Source organism: Bombyx mandarina, chromosome 23 (genome assembly GCF_030267445.1).
Source record: "Bombyx mandarina strain Sakado chromosome 23, ASM3026744v2".
In the NCBI taxonomy this organism is placed as follows: Eukaryota; Metazoa; Arthropoda; class Insecta; order Lepidoptera; family Bombycidae; genus Bombyx; species Bombyx mandarina.
Window position 1 is genome coordinate 3,787,043 of NC_143229.1, and position 20,646 is coordinate 3,807,688.

Here is a 20,646-nt window from a genome sequence, read left to right on the forward strand (position 1 = left end):
ATTGTTTTTTTTTTTTGGAATTATACTTTATAGAGCCGTAGAGAAAAGGATATTTGCCAGAAAAAGCAATATTGGAATCGTCGATCTACCGAGCAATGACACTGGCTTGGTAGAGCAAATTTGCTTATCCTCTTTTCTATTGTTTCCGTTTGTTATCATTTCTCTTTAAATAGGCAAAGTGCTGCCTCTTAAGGCCATTAGATGCCAATCTCTATAATATAGTAATTTGACATGCGACCGTCCCACACTGACTATAACAGTTGAATATTTCATGGCTAAATTGCGTAGAATAGAGTATACAAATGTGCGATTCCTACGCGCTATGACCAGTAGATTCATCATCAGCCTATAGCAGTCCACTGTTGGATATAGGCTTCTCTAATTGCATGCTACTGAGCACAATTCTCAGCTTCTCTCATTCAGCTCTTGTCAGCCACCCTGCATAGATCGTCACTCCACCGAGTCCCAGGGCGTCCTGGACTAAGTTTCCCAATTCGCATTCTCCACTCAAGACCAGTAGGTACAGGACTGAGCATATATATATCTAGATACATCTATACATATAAATAAAATTGGAGTGTCTGTTTGTAATATTGAAATAACCGCTTTTTACTATATGCACATGAATATATATATACGGTACATACACCAAAATAATTTTTTTTACAATTTTTGTCTGTCTGTCTGTTTGTTCCGGCTAATCTCTGGAACGGATGGACCGATTTTGACGAGACTTTCACTGATAGGTAGCTGATTATATAAGGAGTAATTTAGGCTACTTTTTTAGACTAGCTTCGCCCCGCGACGTCATCCGCGGTACGACAATAAACGCGGGTAGGTAACATCGCGGGACTCGGCTATCAATAACAAAATTTAACGTTCCCAAAGCGAAGCGAGGGCGGGTCGCTAGTTAATAATAAAATTTAACGCTTCCGAAGCGAAGCGTGGGCGGGTCGCTACTATATATATATTTTTCGTTTCTCTTAAAGTCATTTGTAGACTAGCTATAACTTCACACGGGGTGGCTAAGTTTGTTGGTAATTTAACTTTTCTTTGTCGCAAGCATCGGAATCTGTGGCGTTTGAACCCAAGACATGCTGTGTGGGCTATTCCCCAAAGTAAACTTAGTATTTTGAAGGTTTTCATATGTATATGTTTTAATGAAGTGAATTGTCTAGGCACCGTCTAGGCGCATTTAAGTAATATTGCGTTTCTATTTTTGAAATAGAACAGATACTAAACTAACAAAAACGGTTATTTTTCACAAATAATTATATTTTAATCGCCCTAACGTGTTTACGACTATTAAAATTTTGTTGTAATGCAAGTTGTCGTGCCGTGAATGCAGAATGCTTTGTATTGCGCCCGTAGTATTGAAATGTCGGTGCGGTGCAGTGGTTGGCGACGTCATCTGCTTTGCAGTAACCAGTTATAGTTGAGCAACAAACGCGCTGGCCCGCTTCGAAAACGGAAGGATTAACGAAAATGCACTTATTCGCGTATCCCATTAATATTTGCTCATCGCAAAGTTTTACTAGTTTTATATTACTGTTCAATGCCCTGTTTTGGATTGTTAATTGGAGTATAATGGTAAGCATTTACGGATCTATATGCAGAAAACGAATTAAACTTTTAATGTGCGAGAATAAAACTTAAAGATAATAATATCGACGCTTGAAAGGCGAACGTGACTAAGCGACAATAACTGCTTTGTACATAAATGATAGGCAATAACCATATTCGATGCGCAAAAATAGATATATTTCTAGGTCTATTAAAATCATTTCAAACCTACAGCTCGATTCGTTAAAATAGATTTTTCTTCAGATATTTCAACTTTAAATTAGTCTACTGTAAAGTTCACGCATTGTCGCTTAGTCACGTTTGCCTTTCAAGCGTCGATATGTTTCATGTAAACCAATGATTTAATCTATAGTATGCTTGTCCGAATAATTTCACAAGAAAAAGATTCGAAAGATTAATAGATATGGGTGGGTGACCGTGACAAATAGACTGCTACTTCGTCTGAGGTACCTCGGGTAGCGGAGATGCTTTTTTTAAATGCGCTGAACTAGGTCACCATCCACCTGATGTTAAACGGTGAGTGGTGAAGACGGTTACGCTCACAGTTCACCAAGTCCACGAATACTGGTAGGTATACCTTGAACTGTAGATAGTCCGTCATTGTCCAGTCATTTTCAGTAATTTCAGTAACTCCTGCCATTCTGCAAACGAATTTTGCACAAAAAAATTCTGCACCCGCAAATTCTCCAGCAGAGATAAGTTTTTTTCTTTACATATGCTAGTAACCTCTAAGGGCTATCCTAGTTTCACCGGATGTGTAGACAAGCTCACGGGGTTCAGCCTGGCGACTTGCTAATACTAGCCTTCGCAAGGGCACTGTTTTCGTAAATCTATCGCCGGATCGGAATTACGTACCACTGAGAAGATCCGGTAAGATAGATACTCAGTGGGCTGTCTGCGGGTTAATTTTCACGAAGAACTCTTCATCACAATTGACAGGTTCGACGAGATCGGTGTGCTTGGAAAACCTAAAAGCACCGATAGTGGATTGGGAGAATCCGAAGTGACGTTTTTTGGGTGTCGGCAACTGTTTGCGGTTTGGTCCGCATGATCGGGTATGTAGTTACTGGCGGACACGATAATAGGGCTCTTTTAATTAACTTTGAAACTACTGTTCACGCGACAGCGCGACGTTCATAAATGTTCGGCTCGAACCGGGTGCCGTCAGCCGTCCGCACCCCGTACTTCTCATAACCGCGCAGTATATGACGGCACGCGGATATACGCTCGTTCGATATTGAGTAAATTGTGCGCGCGCGCCTTTCGTTACTAAGTAAAAAGTTGAGTGTGAACCAGTGTAAAGGTGTATGTACCACCCATCGCAGAGGAACACTACTACGACCGTGGTAGTGCCAGCATCGACCTCCAAGTAAGTCCCGCTTTCCTACCTCCCCTTTCGTGTCCGCTCATCCGTCCGCCGAGTTCATTTGCTCCCTTTCAGCTCATCAGCTCACGTTTGAGGTGACGCTTGCCTGCGTCACCAATTTTGGTCCTTCGAGCTTTGAACCCTAAATCGTTTGGATAAAATCCATTGCCCTCCATAAACCCACTCAAATTTTGAAATATAAACCGCCCACAAAAAAAACAAAGGAAGGAAGGTTTCACTTTTGTAGGTTTCAATCGGTTATAATCAGCCCATTATTTTACTCATAAGTAAATAATGTCTTCATTTCGTTGTTTATAATAATTACTAACACGGCAAAAGTAGGTATATATTGTCTGCCCATTATACAATCGCTCAATTCCATTTTACCCACAACAATAAAATGTTACGAACGAAGAACGTAAATAAGTAGGGACTTAACGTCTCTGCTCATCGAATGAATGTTATACCTATTTAAAGGTTACCTATATTCCTAATCACATAGACCTCATTAGTACATTGCTTGGAGTTTTTAGAAGTGTGGAACATTGATGGTTTTTCTCATTTGTTGTGAGAGCGTATCGTCATTTGTGTCATTTTAAACTTTAACCTTTTTCGTAATTACATACTTGTACGTACAATCTCTGCGCTTACGACATTTAGGTGCTTGCGCGCCACAGTACAGTTTACAACAGTAAATCAACCATAACTTTGATTTTTTGCCATAGTTCGGTGTAGAACAATAGGAAAAAAAAGGGTTTTTGGGAAAGAAAAAATAAATAAATTGTTTTCATTTACATTATCACTACACAGGGTAAGTTCAGTATACAGGGTGCCCCATTTGGTTTTATTTTTATTTTTTTAGAACACATTTTTTTTCTTCTCTGTTTTTTCTCTTCGCCTTGTTTTAGTTAAGTCCATATATATTCTTATCAATGCCGTCGAAATCTCAAGCAGCTATTTTTCGAGAAGCAACAAAATTCATAACATTACTAAAGCCTTGTCCATACTGGCTGGGGACAGAATAAAATATGACATGGCCGATTTATCTGCTCGCTTACCTAGATTGGATGCCAATAAATCTAAGCTGGAAGATTTATATTGAGAGATCCTCGATGGTGAGGATCTCAGCTCATACTCAGCTCTCCCAAAATAACAACCTATATTGTCCATATTGCAATACAAAAGTCAACAACACATCTGCACATCTCCTTGATCCTCATCCCCTGAATTTACGGGAGCAGCCTAAGCAGCGCCCTACTCATTGTCCTCAGGCACGAACGTCACATGCGACCTCGCATACGCTGAGATCATCGTACACACCACAACTGGCTTCACCACATTTGCCCTGGTTTTACAAAGAGGCAGGTAGGCCAGTCTCACCCCAAGAGTATCAAACTCATGGTTCTTCGCGTGGTCAGCTACATCAATCACGATCACCGCGCCGGAACCAATGACTATCTACTATCACAGAACACGACCAGGAAGAGAAATATGCTCAGCTCATGCACACCCATACAACATACACTCGTCCCACGGTATCAACACAAACCATAACTTCAGCACAACATGAAAACCACAACCCCCATAATTCACCCATATTATTGCCTACTGTCACTCTAGAAATAGCAGATGTCCATGGTCAATTTCCAAGAGCACGAGCCTTATTGGATTGTGGCAGTATGGTAACATTAATTACTCAACGCATGGCTCGAACTTTACAACTACCACTAAAGAATACTTCATTACAAATTTCGGGAGTGGGAACTCAGCACACACAGTACTCCAAGGTATCCATCAAAATTGTATGTCGACCCACTCATAGTGAAACACCTACGAGAACGGCTACAGCTCATATTTTAAAGCATGTTACCGGTTATCTGTCTTTAGGGAAGGTACAGGATATTGCACATATGGCAGACCAGTCAACGATCCCCTTAGCTGATCAAGGATACCATACACCAGCTCCAATTGATCTGTTGTTAGGCTCGGATATCCTCGGACAGGTTTTAGATGGGTCTGAAGTCTCATTGGGGCCCGGCAGGCCAACAGCCTTCGGCACGATACTTGATTTTATATCGTTAGAACCCCTACACGATTTGTATACTGCTCCTGTACGCAAAACTGAATCGGCTCACATTGTCAGCGCACAACCAGAACTCGAGGTATCTACACATGACATTCGCAAAAGCCTTGAGAAGTTCTGGGAATCTGAAGAGCCCCAACTTCATGTTGAAACTACCCCTTTGCAAGATCAGTGTGAAGAAATATTCCGCACTACTACTACTCGTAAACCCTCAGGTCAATATACGGTAACTTTACCCCTTTTACATAATATACCCGAGTTATGAAGTACCCATGCCATAGCATTGCGTAGGTTTCTTAATCTTGAAAAGAAGTTACAAGCTGACCCATATCTCCGTGTGAAATAGATTGACTTCATGGCAGATTATCAGAAGCTGGGTCACATGTCCCCATGCAACCCGAGTACTTTTGCTCATAAACCTCACTTGTATATCCCTCATCATGGTATCTTCAAGTCGGGATCAGACAAGCTACGCACTGTTTTTGATGGTAGCTGTAAAAGCTCTAATGGTGTCAGCCTAAATGACTGTTTACACACTGGTCCGGCTCTTCAACAGTACATTGTCGATATTATCTTGTCTTTTAGAACTCATCCCGTAGTTTTCAGCGCTGACATTTGTATGATGTTCAGAACTATACTCATACATCCCGATCAGAGGCGTTACCAGCTCATTCTCTGGCGCTCTTCGGCAGATCAGCCCCTGTTTACATATGTCTTAAACTGGCTTAAGCACTGTTACATACGGGCTACGATCAAGCCCATATCATGCTATACGCACTTTAAACCAATTAGCGGATGATGAACTGGGCCTCGACGTGGCGCTCAGTAAATCCGAGGCCTTGTGGTTTCACGGGCCACGGAGAGTGCCACCTGTCAACGCCCACATCGTGGTTGGAGGCGTCCGAATAGGGGTCGGGGTGCAGTTGAGGTACCTCGGCCTCGTGTTGGACAGCCGGTGGGCTTTTCGTGCTCACTTTGCGGAGCTGGTCCCCCGATTGATGAGGACAGCCGGTTCTTTGAGCCGACTGCTCCCGAATATCGGGGGGCCAGATCAGGCTGTCTCTACGCGGGGGTGGTGCGATCGATGGCCCTGTACGGTGCGCCTGTATGGGCTGAGCCACGCAACCGGGCCGCTATGGCTGGGTTCCTGCGCCGGCCGCAGCGCACCGTTGCTATCAGGGTCATCCGTGGATATCGCACCGTCTCCTTTGAGGCGGCGTGTGTGTTGGCGGGGACGCCACCATGGGAGCTGGAGGCGGAGTCGCTAGCTGCCGACTATCGGTGGCGCAGCGAGCTTCGTGCTCTGGGCGTGGTGCGTCCCTCCAAAAGTGAGCTGCGGGCGCGGAAGGCCCATTCTCGGCGGTCCGTGCTCGAATCGTGGTCGAGGCGGTTGGCCAACTCCACGTGGGGTCTACGGACCGTCGAGGCGGTTTACCCAGTCTTTGATGACTGGGTGAATCGTGGCCGAGGACGCCCCACCTTCCGTCTGGTGCAGGTGCTGACTGGGCACGGATGCTTCGGGAAGTATCTGCACCGGATAGTAGCTGAGCCGACGACGAGGTGCCATCATTGTGGACACGACCTGGACACGGCGGAGCATACGCTCGCTGTCTGCCCCGCTTGGGAGGTGCAGCGCCGTGTCCTGGTCGCAAAGATAGGACCGGACTTGTCGCTGTCTGGCGTCATGGCGTCGATGCTTGGCGGTGACGAGTCCTGGAAGGCTATGCTCGACTTCTGCTAGTGCACCATCTCGCAGAAGGAGGCGGCGAGACGAGTGAGGCAAAGCTCTCCTCACTACGCAGAAATCTGCCGCCACCGAGCAGGGGGTCGGGACCGGGGTCTCGTCCGTAACCCGGCCCCCTAAGAGCTTCGGGCTCCACCCGTTTTGTGCGGGAAGGAGCCTAGGCGTGGGGAGGCGTGATAAGCCGCGTTCCCCCGACCGCTCCGGGAAGGTGTAGCGCGGCGCCATCAATGCGGGCTGTTGGCCCGTCGACCGAGGGAACCGGCGGTCGTGTCGCTGGCGGCCGCCGGTCCGGCGTCTGGGGGACGGCGGGATGGATGTAATATGCTCTGCGTAAACCATGTCCCGCCGTCTCAATAGCTCCGACTGGGTTCCCACCCGGTCCGGGGTAGGGCGCCGGCTGTGAGTGGCAGGAGTTTTTAGTGAGGTTCAGCTCCCACATACCCCACCCGCCGTGCCGGCGATTTTCTCCTGTGGAAAAAAAAAAAAAAACCGGTGTTGAAGGTCATCGCTATCCTGCAGCTGCTCAAGTGCTGCGCAAGTTCATATTCGTCGATGATATTTTCACTGGTTACGATTCTGTAGTAAAGGCTCAAGCTCTCCAAAACGACTTGATTAACTTACTAGCCTTAGGTGGTTTTCAGCTCAGTAAATGGACCTCAAGCTGCCCTCAGCTTCTCGAAAGATTTTTCAATGATCAGTGTGACATGCCCAAGGACTTTGACATTAGCCCAGACTCCAACTCCATAAAAGTATTAGGTATACAGTGGATTCCTCAATCGGATGAGCTATCTTATCGTATTTCTCTCTCCTCAATAAAACAAATTCCCAAACGCTCAATCCTCAGCACAGTCGCCACTCTTTATGACCCTAACGGTTGGGTTACTCCTATTATCTTCCGCACAAAGCTTCTCCTACAAAAGCTGTGGCTTCTAAAGTTGGAATGGGACGAACCCACCCCTGTTGAAGTGCAGACAGAATGGAACCGCTTATCACAAGATCTGCCCCAATTATCAACCCTTCGTTTGTCTCGCCATATTTGTACAAACAAACTTAAGTCTACTTACTCGCTTCACGGGTTCGCAGACGCCTCAGAGGCAGGTTTTGCTGCCGTTATTTATCTCCATGAGCTCGATGAGCACAAATGTGTCAACGTATACCTCGTAACTGCTAAATCACGAGTCGCACCCATTAAAAATCATCTTACCATCCCCAAGATGGAGTTATCTGCTGCAAGTCTCTTAACACAGCTTGTAATACGTGTCTCGACTCAGTTGTTGTTCCATATCACCATAAAGCAACACATATGCTGGTCAGACAGTACCATAGTCCTAGCATGGCTAAACACACCTCCTCGTAGACTTCAGGTCTTTGAAGCTAACAGGGTTGTCAATATAACATCCAATCCAATCACCTCCACATGGAAACATGTTCCTACAAACCTGAACCCTGCAGACTATGCGAGTAGGGGAATGTCTGCCCAGTCACTATCAGCTTATGATCTTTGTTGGGCTCCTAGCTGGCTGAAAGAGCCTCCTGTCACCTGGCCCAAAATGCCTCCTGCTGTAGGCCACCATGCATTACCAGGTCTGAAGCCCAAGAAAGTACCAGTTCATATAGCAGTTCCTGACCTCGACCTTGACTTGCTTACTCGATTCAGTTCTCTCGACAAGCTCGTTGGAGTGACAGCTGCATAAAACGCTTTATTTTCAATTGTAGACACAACTTAACTGATAGGCGCTCTGGTCCCTTGACAGTTGGAGAACGTAGAGATGCTCTGTTATTCTGGGTTCGTTCTGTTCAGCACAATTAGTTTGCGGAAGATATTTACCGTCTTCAGGCAGACAAGATTTGTGCCGTTCGACCTCAGCGTCTTTCACCCTTGATGAAAGATGATTTCTTGAGAGTTGGTGGTCGCCTCACTCATGCGCCAATAAGATACGATGCTCAGCATCCTCTCGTTCTGCCCAGCTCTAGCCCACTAATTGATCTCATCATAGACCACTATCACAGAATAAACTGTTATCCTGGGGCTGACACATTACACGCTATTCTCCGTCAGCAGTTCGTGGATACTCTCAGTACGTCGTGTCATCAGGCATCGCGTGTACAAATGCATTAGATATTTTCGATATCGCGCTCAGGCCAGAGCTCCGTTGATGGCTTATTTGCCCGCAGACAGGGTCACACCCCAGCCAGTATTTAGTCAGGTCTCTACAGATTTTGCTGGCCCGTTTCTCATTAAATCTTGTACTTTACGTAACGCCAAACTCATGAAGGCATACTTTTGTATCTTCGTTTGTTTATCTACCAAGGCGGTTCACTTGGAACTCGTTTCCTCACTCAGCACTAAAGCGTTTCCTGCTGCAATGCAACGGTTTGTGTCGCGTCGCGGTACTCCTACTCTTATCCGTTCTGACTGTGGCACAAATTATGTAGGAGCTATTCTTAGCTCATTGAGGTACAAGATTTTCTCGCGCAAAATAATGACACAATCACGCATAGGCTCGTTAATCAGCACATACCTTGGCTGCTCCAACCACCCGCGGGACCCTGTTTCGGGGGCCTTCACGAAATTGCGGTCAAGAGCACTAAGAATTTACTTTATCATGTTATAGGTGAACAGCACCTCACGTATGAAGAATTTTCCACACTTTTAACTCTAGTCGAGGCAGTACTTAATTCTAGACCTCTCTGCCCACTTTCGTCAGATCTCTCCGATTTTGAGCCACTAACAGCTGGCCACTTTCTTATTGACCGTCCACTCATCGCTCTCCCTGAGCCATCTTTTGATGATAGGCCATTATCAGCTCTTAAACGTTTTCAGCTCATCCAAGCTCTCTCTCAGCGTTTTTGGACTCTGTGGACCAAATCCTACCTCCATACCCTCCAAACCCGCTCCAAATGGCTTTCCACATCCTCACCTCCTCAAGTTGAAGAGCTCGTCCTCATCAAAGAGGACAATCAGCCCCCGCTGCAGTGAAAACTTGGAAGGATTATCCACACGTTACCCGGCAAGGATGGCATCAGAGTCATGGATCTGGACACGAGCCATGGAAGTCTGCGGAGACCTGTGTTCAAGTTAGCCAGGCTGCGGTTGGATTCAGCACATGAAGAAGTTCAGCCCCGGCCTGCCCAGGATGTTCGCGCGACAGCGCGACGTTCGTAAATGTCCGGCTCGACTCGGGTACCGTCGCCCGTCCGCACCCCGTACCTCTCATAGCTGCGCAGTATATGACGGCACGCGGATATACGCTCGTTCGATATTGAGTAAATTGTGCGCGCGCGCCTTTCGTTACTAAGTAAAAAGTTGAGTGTTAACCGGTGTAAAGGTGTATGTGCCACCTATCGCAGAGGAACACTACTACGACCGTGGTAGTGCCAGCATCGGCCTCCAAGTAAGTCCCGCTTTCCTACCTCCCCTTTCGTGTCCGCTCATCCGTCCGCCGAGTTCATTTGCTTTCTTTCAGCTCATCAGCTCACGTTTGAGGTGACGCTCGCCTTCGTCAACAACTACATTATTAACATAAGTGAATATCAAAGTTATAACGTGATTCAGAAAACCTTTTTTTTTTTCCTACCTAAGCTGATAGCCTTAGGGGCTATTTCAGCGTAACCCTAACGTTTGTAGGTGAGCTCACGGGGCTCAAACCTGATGACGTTGCTAACACGAACCCTAGCAAGAGCCGTGCTTCGCAGAATCTACCAACGGATCGGAAACGCGACTCACTGAGAAGATCCGGCGAGAAACTCAGTGGGCTGTGTCTGAGAGTTAATTTACTCGTCGAGCCCTTCGTCGCAAGCGACGGGTTCGACGAGAACGGTGACCGGTGCTTGAAGTACCTAAAAGCACCGTTAGTGGATCGGGAGGATCTGAGATGACGTGTTTTGGGCGACGTCGACTGCTTTCCATTCTGTCCGCAGGATCGGGAATGTCAGAAAACAACTATCGCCATCTAGCTAGTACTACTATGAGTGCACATAGTTTTTTAAAACTTTAAATTCAGCATAACATTACGGTTTTCTTTAGATATGTAGCAATTTTCAAATATCTCGGAAACGAAAGTAAAAAATAGATTGAAACTTAAGCAACAGTTTTTGCACGAAGTGCGTATAACGGCGTTCACTATCATTTCATTTATAGATTAATTGAACAATTAAGATAGGCTAAAAAGTCGATAACCCAAAGGTCAAATAAAAATTTAAAAAAAGTTCTAAAATTCACGATTTTTATTTACAGCCCTAAATGTATGTATTATTATGTATGTACACTAAAACATTAATTACGTAGACGAAACTTCATTACTTAAACACAATAATAACATAATTTAACAATGGATAATTTAACTCATATTATGAAGGGTTGTTTAAGATATTTAAAGGTAGGTAAGAATTTTTATTTGTTTACAAACATACATACAACATCGTCAGGGCGAAACTCATGGATTGAGATAGTCACGATCCTCAGATATGAGGAGCAGAATTGAAGAAGAAGGAATTTCATTAATAATAAAAACAAGAGTGCTTATAAATAGCAATGATATTTATCTTTCAACTTAAATGTAATAACAAATCTACTCAGACAAAACGAATGTGATAACGTTAGGTACGTTTATTATAACATGTCCAAGTGATATATTAATTAAATTGAAATATGTGAATTTATAAAAAAGAAATATTATATTTTCCCCAGCCGCGTTGTTTTAATAGATAAATTTAATTTAATACTCATACTCTGGTAATTTCAAACTTAATTGTACACAGGCAGATAAATGTGAATTTAATGTTTTTTTTTTGTTACAGACCGTCTTAGAGTCAGGGAGTGTGGGGAACGCATCATCCTCTGATGAAGAGCTGGAACAGTGGGAACAAATATTCATGATGAGAGATGAAAATGGAAACAGCTATAATGACAAGTAAGTATTAATTAATGATTGATGTTGATACTAAAACGAGTCATGTTGACTATAGTTATGTTATTGATGGATATTACTATAATTAAGTAAACTTGGAATATTAATGAATTTCAATTTAATTGAATTGCTTTTGAAAATAAATAACATTACTCACCATAAGTAGTCGCCACCATTCATGGAGAGGAGCAATGACAAGCCACATCTAGATCTCTATTCATTTATGAAGTGTCTAAACCTAAAAAATTAATACTACAGGCTAGCTGCACTCTGGGTAGTGATAAAAGAATTGGATATGCTCACATAGAGTACTCTGAGAAACTGTTTAACACTGCAACTAATATTGTTCATTTACCCTGCCTAGAACTATAGCTTTCATTCATAATGCACTTCCAGAATTTTTTTTTTCACATACTGTTTCACTTTGTAGTGATCATTATGGTTTTTATTCTGCTTAATGACATTTAAATGAGGTTTGAGGAGTCTACTGAAGTCCATGAGCAATGGTGAACACTCACCCTCACTCACAGGCATAGGCAGGCCAGGCCATATAATGCAAAGGCAAGAAAACGAACTACAGAAAACGAATTTTCTATAATTTCCTATGATCCTGGGAGAATTATCACAGTAATACTTCATACAACTGTAATCTATGTTTTCTAATATAACTATAATAATTATGTATTATTATTCAAACAGGAGGAGAAAACGGAGTATATGGTGCAGACCATCCTGCATACCCGTCTCAATAGTTATTATTTTAATAGTTTTGGTTGTCCTCGTTCCCTTGTTGGACCAACAGAACGCCATGCATTTGAACACCGCAAATGCACCGGTTAGTTTGCATTGCTCAGATGAGTGTAGGTAAGTGAGATAAAAACAACAGTCTTGTAGTGCTTAAGTATATTTACTAGAAAATGAAAATAACAGTGCATATTTACAGTGTAATAAGCTGGCAAATGTGAGCATCTGTGAACATAATTTATGTTTTTTTTTATTGCTTAGATGGGGGACGAGCTCACAGCCCACCTGGTGTTAAGTGGTTACTGGAGCCCATAGACATCTACAACGTAAATGCGCCACCCACCTTGAGACATAAGTTCTAAGATCTCAGTATATGTTATGAACATATGAGCTTCACAAGAAAATTAAGTCGGAGAGTACCTAATTTGAAATCCTACCTCTCAATCCATAGACAAACATACTATCCACATTGAGCCCATGCATCCGCAAACAGTAATGTATGTAAATACAAAAATTCTAAATACTTTTTAACTAGAAAAGATTTTAGTCAAATTAGATAAGATTCTATATGTAGCATAATATTATGCACGCTTAGTAAATTTTGAGTCATAACTAATAACTTTACATAATAATATGTTTGATAAATATTTGCACATATTTGTATGTGCAATTAACAGGATTGCATTGTACGATATTTTTTTCAACAAACAAAATAATAAGGTGTTTGCAGTAGACATCACAAATTTTTTGAATGTATCAATGAACGTAACATATGGTCCTTCTCCACAGTGCATTTCCAGAGACCGTCTCTCTCATATATTATTTTGATATAGATTAAACTCTGCAGTGATTCACATGAGGCTTAAAGGTGGTCAATTTTATTAAGAAACTGTTTTTTTTGTTAGGATTGGCTAGCTTACTTTGTTTGCTTTTTTTTGTTAGTCCCAAGCTTAGCTAGTCTCCACGGGCTAAATCGGGCATCTTAAGAATTATAAAAATAAGTTATAAACATAAGTAAATAAGTGAAGAAAAACTTATTTCGATTAGTCTTTTGTTTAATTGTATTAATGATGGAGTGAGCCTTCAGCCTCTCTTAAAGTGGGTGATAACGCCCCCTATGAGCGCTGCAGGCGTAAAGACGGGCGTTGTGTAGAGGCTTGGGGGGCGATTTGTAATTTCATCTAGGAGAACTTAGACACCGACTGAGCCCCAGCTATAGTGGTTTTTAAAAAAAAAAATTTTTTTTATAAAATAATCGGGGTGCTAAAAATAATTTATTCTCAAAGTGGGCAGTAGACAAAATAAGTTTGGGAACCCCGACCCTGCTTTAAATGATTATTTGAGCCTGCAGTTTCACAGTCGTATACATAATAATATGTTTAATAATAATAATCTAACCGTATCCAAATACAATTATAATAAAATAAGCTCCTATGGCTCCTAATATTTCATTCATTTATCTATAACTACATTTTGTATCTTAACACATGTAAAAATTTAAACGTCGACACTTCGTACGTAGCGAGTACGAGGGCTGCACTAAAAGTATCGGGAATGGAATATTTCCACTGTTCCTGTCATATTAAAATCTTTTTAATTGAAAACTTCTTGGTTTTAAAAATCGAATACCATTTATTTATTTAAAAAAAGATTCTCGGTCTTGTCACGAGGTTTTGTCAAACTTGTTTAGTCGTTGAGAAAATGGAATTGACTCGAGAAAATTCAAGAGCGATGCTTTATTATGACTTTCGAAGTGGTTTAACACAAAAACAGTGTGTTGACCGGATGATTTCTGCATTTGGTGATGAAGCCCCATCCAAAACCACAATTTATCGCTGGTTTGCTGAGTTTCAACGTGGACGTGTCAAGCCCAGTGATGATCCCCGTCAAGGTCGTCCAAAAACTGCAGTCACCCAAGAAAACGTTGATGCTGTGCGTAAGCTGATTGAGGAAGATCGACATGTGACATACCGCGAAATTCACTTCACACTTTAGACATTGGCATGAGTCAAATACAAATAATCTTGCATGAACAATTAGGTGTAAAAAAGTTGTTTTCCCGATGGATACCGCATTCGCTCTGTGAAGAGCAAAAAGCGGCTCGCGTTACTTGGTGCGTCAGAACTCTCGAAAGATTCCACGCAGGATCCTCAAATGCTGTATACAACATTGTATCAGGTGACGAATCCTGGATATACACGTACGAACCCGAAACAAAAAACCAGTCACGAGTTTGGGTGTTCGAAAATGAGTTAAAGCCACCAAAAATTGTTCGTTCACGGAGTGTTGCAAAAAAAATGGTGGCCACGTTTGTCTCCAAAACCGGCCATGTTACGACTATTCCTCTTGAGGGACAAAGAACGGTTAATGCAGAATGGTATGCTAGCATTTGTTTGCCACAGGTCGTTTCTGAACTCCGTAAAGAGAACTGCAACCGCCGCATCATCCTCCATCACGACAATGCGAGTTCTCACACCGCGCACAGAACAAAAGAGTTTTTAGAGCAAGAAAACATAGAACTATTAGACCATCCGCCGTACAGCCCCGACCTAAGCCCTAATGATTTCTATACTTTACCTAAAATAAAGAAATTGCGTGGACAGAGATTTTCATCACCTGAAGAAGCTGTGGACGCCTACAAAACGGCCATTTTGGAGACCCCAACTTCCGAATGGAATGGTTGCTTCAATGATTGGTTCCATCGTATGGAAAAATGTGTCAAATTTCGCGGAGAATACTTCGAAAAGCAATAAATACATTTTTAAATAGTAATGTTGTGTCACTTCGTTAATTCCCGAAATTTTCAGTGCCGCCTAGTAGCTGTTAAAGAACAATATTTATTGATACTTGCCTGAACGACTCGCTACAATCTCGCTAACGACATTTTCAAGATAATCTTACATAAGACGATGACCTCGGATGACTCTCGTTTTTTTTTTTTTTTGATAAATTGTGTTTTTTAGTAATTACATTTAAATACGAATTACATATTGATAAAATGATGAAATATTCCAAGATCGCTCAGGCATTTTTAAGTGAACACGTGAGTTAAAAAACACAAATAATATAAATAAACATTTTTATTTTTATTATTGCTTACATGGTTGGACGAGCTCACAGCCCACCTGGTGTTAAGTGGTTACTGGAGCCCATAGACATCCACAGCGTAAATGCGCCACCCACCTTGAGATATAAGTTCTAAGGTTTCAAGTATAGTTACAACGGCTGCCCCACCCTTCAAACCAAAACGTATTACTGCTTCACGGCAGAAATAGGCAGGGTGGTGGTACCTACCCGCGCGGACTCGCAAGAGGTCCTACTACTAGTAATTACGCAAATTATAATTTTGCGGGTTTGATTTTTATTACACGATGTTATTCCTTCATTGTGGAAGTCAATCGTGAACATTTGTTGAGTATGTAAGCTTAAAGGTAGATATTATCTTGTTGAACACCAAGTAAAACGATGTCACTTTTGGTTTCTGATTTAATCAACAATATGTTATCTTAACAATTCACTTTAACACTTGTCCAACTTTAACCAGTACGTACACCAGTCACTGAATCACACAACGTAACAACGATATAGTAAGGTCACCAGGCAAACGCAGTCCAACGAATGTTCATTTCAAGGCACGTTCCGCCTTTTTATACTAGCCGGCGCAGCTGGCTTATGAGTCACTTCTGTTGCAGCTGTTGTTTACGAGTGGAACGACACGGCCGGCGCACCTGGCTTGTGTGAGTCACTCCTATTGCACGTGCTATATAACATAAATATCGTTAACGCCGTCACGGCCATACTGACGTGCGCTCGTCCTCGTGCGCGCATTCTTACAACAAACGTGTTCGTTCATCCTGACATTAACGGATGCAACTTAAAACGTGGTCTATGATATTAACAATCTAGTACGGTTCGGTTCGCATAATTCTTCAGAAAATCCTATACTGGCTATAAATAACCTTCAGACTGCTTACATACCTGGGCCAGTTCATTTAAAACTCTTCAGGTATGTAAGTATGTCCCTTTTAACTTAGACCGGAATTGTTATCCCTTCAGTTTTTCGAACTGGACCGGATAATGCTAGACCGAATCGCAATCCCTGTAGCTAATTGTTGTGGCTAATCTGGATGAAAATCCCTATAGCCAAGCCATTGGACCGGACAGACCCTTCAATGACTTCACACTTTCTTTTTTTTTCTTTTTTTTTTTTCTCTTTTTTTTTGCTAGTCCGGATTAACACCTCTCTAGCCACATACAATTATCTTCTTTTTTTTTTTTTTTTTCAATCTGCGTGTACGGTAGCTTTTGTTAAAACATTTCTTAAACCAGAACATTTATACGGAATTTCTTCAGAAATAGTGCGAGACCGACCATCGTTTTCTACATTTCCAACACCTGCACCTGAGGTGCCTGAGCTTACAGACATTGTATCACTACCCACAGACTATGTTTGCTGTATCGCTATTTGCGGACAAAAATGTCGTTTCTATTGTCAGTGATAGAGTCGTCATCATTAAGATCAGTTTCATGAACAAGATCAATTAACCCATCTGTGTACGCCGTCACGTCATCGTCACTATAATTTTCAGAAATTTCTAGTAGGCCTGACGGGCCTCGAGGTATTTCACGTAAGTTTTCATGGGGAAATTTGTACACTCTATTAGAACTATTTACATGTCTCAATTTATACCTATCGTTTTCCAAAACTGCAGTAATGTTGAAGGGACCTTTACATTTTCGGTCAACTTACGAAAACAAAATCCCCAGCGGAAAAAAGTTTGACTTTAGCTTTGCCTCGACTAAACCAAGGGATTATCACTCTGTTGAAACTTTAGATATTTCAAGTGAACTACCCTGAACGGTAAACATCTATTCTATTGGAGTAAACCCTGTTACTTGACAACGTGTACTATTAAGGGCGAGTTGAATATCTCCTAACTGCTCTTGCCATGATTGGTCCGAGTTACTTTCAGATCAAAGAGTGACTTGTTCATGAAACCTCTTATCATTGAATAAATTACTATGGCTTTGTTTTATAAGACTACATTCTGACCCTCAATGGAACATAAAGGGGAAGCCAAAACCACTTATCTGTAACACACTGAAGCTCTGGAACACACGTTGACGTCTCTGGTTGCACCTGCCACAGCACCTGGAGCAGTGTCGTTTTTCTTCTTGTAGCGCATGGAACACCCAGAAGCTACATGACTCGCATCACCGCACACGTAACAGCTGACTTGCAGGCGAGAGCCGGGCGCCCACGGATGAGGAGGTTGTTCAGGTTTTGCTGGAATATCGAAAAAAGTTTGAGAGCAGTATCTGTCGCAACACCCTTCGGCACGATGCCCAGGTTTTCCGCAGAAATGGCAGCTTCCACGGAAAAAAACTTCGAGAGCGTTTTGGTTCTTTATCAGGATCTTCGTTTTTTCTTTTGAGGGTAAAGCCACGTAATGTGTGAAATAGACGATTTTTTGTGGTAATAACGACAGAGTTCAATTCCCGACGGATTCTTTCATCACACTGCGACAGTATTGATATAACAAATCCGGTGGCTATTTGTTCTGGCACATTAGCGTCGGGAATCTTCTTTATAAGTTGCCATAGCCGGATACCGGCTTCAGCTGGTCCCCTTTTGCTTTCCATTTCAAATTTAATAACCAGGTCGAAGTGGTCTTGCATCATTAGATAATTTTGTCAGCATCTCTTTAATAGTAGGCCAGGATATCTTACCAGGCTGTATTTTTGTGAGGCAAGTAGCAGCTCGAGCCTTAAGCGAATGTGTGAGAGTCAAAATTAAATCGACACCATCCAATACTTCAACTACTTTAAACGGCCCTTTAAACTTCGTATCTAATTTCGTTTGATTATGCTCTTCGTATTAATGTGTGGACGAGCTCACAGCCCACCTTGTGTTAAGTGGTTACTGGAACCCATAGACATCCACAGCGTAAACGCACCACACACCTTGAGATAGAAGTTCTAAGGTCTCAGTATAGTTACAACCGCTGCCCCACCCTTCAAACCGAAATACACCACTGCTTCACGGTAGAAATAGGCAGGGTGATGGTACCCGTGTGGTCGATGGCACTATACGGAGCACCCGTCTGGTGCCACGTCCTTACCCACGAGAACGTCGCCGCGCTGCGACGCCGGCAGCGCGCGATCGCAGTCAGAGTTATTCAATGATACCTCACAGTCTCCTACGAGGCGGCGCGCCCTAGCGCAAGTGCAGCCGGAGCGCGGGGGCTCCAATATCGGCAGTCCGTGCTGGAGGCGTGGTCTCGTCGTTTGGCGGACCCGTCGGCCGGCCTCCGTACCGTCGAGGCGATCTGCCCGGTTCTCGCGGACTGGGTGGGCCGCGACCGCGGAAGTCTCACCTCCGGCTACCTGTGCAGACTCACAAGACATTTTACCACCATGCAAACTTCTTACCGCAACAAATCTTACCAGCCACCACGCAATACACAATTTTACGGGTTCCACCTCTCTTACACGATGTTACTCCCACACTGAGGAAGCCAACCGCGAACACTTGTCAAGCACGCACAAGCACGCACTTCACCGGAAAAACTTGCATCCGCCAGCGGAACCCGAACACCGCCGCATCGCCAGACACGAACGCACCGGACGTCTTATCTTACAGGTCACGACGACTTCAGATGTGTCAATTTTTCTTCCCCGCGGAAACTTGCTTGCTTTCTTGTTTGCTTGCTTGCTTGCTGGAGCCCGAAGTCATCGAACGTGGTATTGAATCGAGTAGATTCTAAAATTTCAGCGACAATTCACAGTCTCATGTCCTGGTTTACTGTACTAGTGCCATGTAACTCTAGCAGTAGTCATTGGCTTAAAAACGATTCGTGTCGGAACTACCCACTCGTCATGACAGATCCATTATTGCGATCGAAGTTTCACTTGAGATTTGCACTTGCCTTAATTTCTTGCAATAGCTTGTTACGTGTTGTATTTCCGTTAGTAAATGCCATGTGATGAAGTCGACAGTCAAACTGGGCAACATGAGCCAGAACGTAAGATGTGACGATTTCTTCGTGGCTCAGATCTTCCATCGAGGTAACAGAGACGTTATTACACGACTTACGTATGCTGCATTCACGCTCTTGTGGCGTACCACTACTAGTATTCTGATCTGCATCATGTTTTTTTTTGCTGTACTTCGAACATGTTCAAACACGTCACGCCAGTGAGAGTAGAGTCCTGATCTCACTTCTGATGTAAGCTTGAAGGTAGATATTATCTTGTTGAACACCAAGTAAAACGATGTCACTTTTGGTTTCTGATTTAATCAACAATATGTTATCTTAACAATTCACTTTAACACTTGTCCAACTTTAACCAGTACGTACACCAGTCACTGAATCACACACCGTAACAACGATATAGTAAGTGCACCAGGCAAACGCAGTCCAACGAATGTTCATTTCAAGGCACGTTCCGCCTTTTTATACTAGCCGGCGCAGCTGGCTTATGAGTCACTTCTGTTGCAGCTGTTGTTTACGAGTGGAACGACACGGCCGGCGCACCTGGCTTGTGTGAGTCACTCCTATTGCACGTGCTATATAACATAAATATCGTTAACGCCGTCAAGTACGTATTTCATTAGAAAAATTGGTACCCGCCTGAGATTCGAACACTGGTGCATCGCTCAATACGAATGCACCCGACGTCTTATCCGATAGGCCACGACAACTTAAAAATTTTTTTGGTCTATTTTCTTGGTCTAAACTTAAACCAAACACTCATTGGCTTCGGGTGGCTTAACAACGCCATCTGCTGAAATAGTTTTTGTGTTATTGTGTTTTTAAAGCAGTTAGTTGCTCTCAATTATGAAAAATAGCCAATATAATAATGTCTGTCTAGATCGAAAGTTTAGATTGCGCTTGTTAATCACCATGAATTACGCGAATTCGACAAATAGATGATTACGTTTTACCGAAATTAGAACAACGAAAACACCGCAATCAAAATATAGTCTATACTAATATTATAAAGAGGAAAGATTTGTTTGTTTGTTTGTATTGAATAGGCTCCGAAACTACTGAACCGATTTGAAAAATTCTTTCACTGTTTGAAAGCTACACTATTCCCAAGTGACATAGGCTATAATCTTTTTTGAAAAAAATTAGGGATCTTTACTAAAACTCCAATAATGTAACCCAAGCTGTAAAAAAATTTCTTAAAATATTCTTTATATCGCGTG

The 20,646-nt window shown here is 42.8% G+C and overlaps 2 protein-coding genes across 12 annotated transcripts in view; one reads left to right on the forward strand and one right to left on the reverse strand.

Moving 5' to 3' along the window:
• LOC114250999 (5'-3' exonuclease PLD3) overlaps nucleotides 1-20,646 on the forward strand; it is a 73,455-nt gene that overhangs the window by 23,337 nt on the left and 29,472 nt on the right. For 2 of the 7 annotated variants that reach the window (XM_028185142.2, XM_028185144.2), the window contains exons 2-3: nucleotides 11,578-11,690; nucleotides 12,387-12,551. In XM_028185142.2, coding sequence (XP_028040943.2) covers nucleotides 11,578-11,690; nucleotides 12,387-12,551 — 278 coding nt within the window. Of the gene's footprint in view, nucleotides 1-1,434; nucleotides 1,591-10,990; nucleotides 11,161-11,191; nucleotides 11,381-11,487; nucleotides 11,513-11,577; nucleotides 11,691-12,386; nucleotides 12,552-20,646 lie in introns of those variants that run through there. The other 5 variants (XM_089737415.1, XM_028185143.2, XM_089737416.1 and 2 more) reach the window with 5 other exon arrangements.
• Nucleotides 16,776-20,010, reverse strand: LOC149500120 (uncharacterized). Of its 5 annotated transcripts, none has more exons than XR_016325188.1 (3): nucleotides 18,924-20,010; nucleotides 18,162-18,818; nucleotides 16,776-17,718 (listed from the first exon to the last, which is right to left on the reverse strand). XR_016325188.1 is itself a non-coding variant. In XM_089737419.1 (2 exons), exons 1-2 carry the CDS (start codon nucleotides 18,837-18,839, stop codon nucleotides 17,519-17,521), a joined length of 486 nt encoding a protein of 161 aa, XP_089593545.1. In that variant the 5' UTR covers nucleotides 18,840-18,886; the 3' UTR covers nucleotides 16,776-17,518. The 5 variants fall into 5 exon arrangements, 1 of the variants encoding a protein (XP_089593545.1); XR_016325190.1 differs by having other exon boundaries at nucleotides 18,915-20,010; XR_016325189.1 differs by lacking the exon at nucleotides 18,924-20,010 and adding an exon at nucleotides 18,898-18,916.

Bases quoted from the DNA above. Each gene is read 5' to 3' on its own strand.
- LOC149500120 (XM_089737419.1), bottom strand. From the start codon at position 18,839: ATGTCTTGTGAGTCTGCACAGGTAGCCGGAGGTGAGACTTCCGCGGTC. The intron at 17,719-18,553 runs GTAAGGACGTGG...TCGATATTCCAG, and splicing joins GCGCGGCGACGTTCTCGTGG to CAAAACCTGAACAACCTCCT.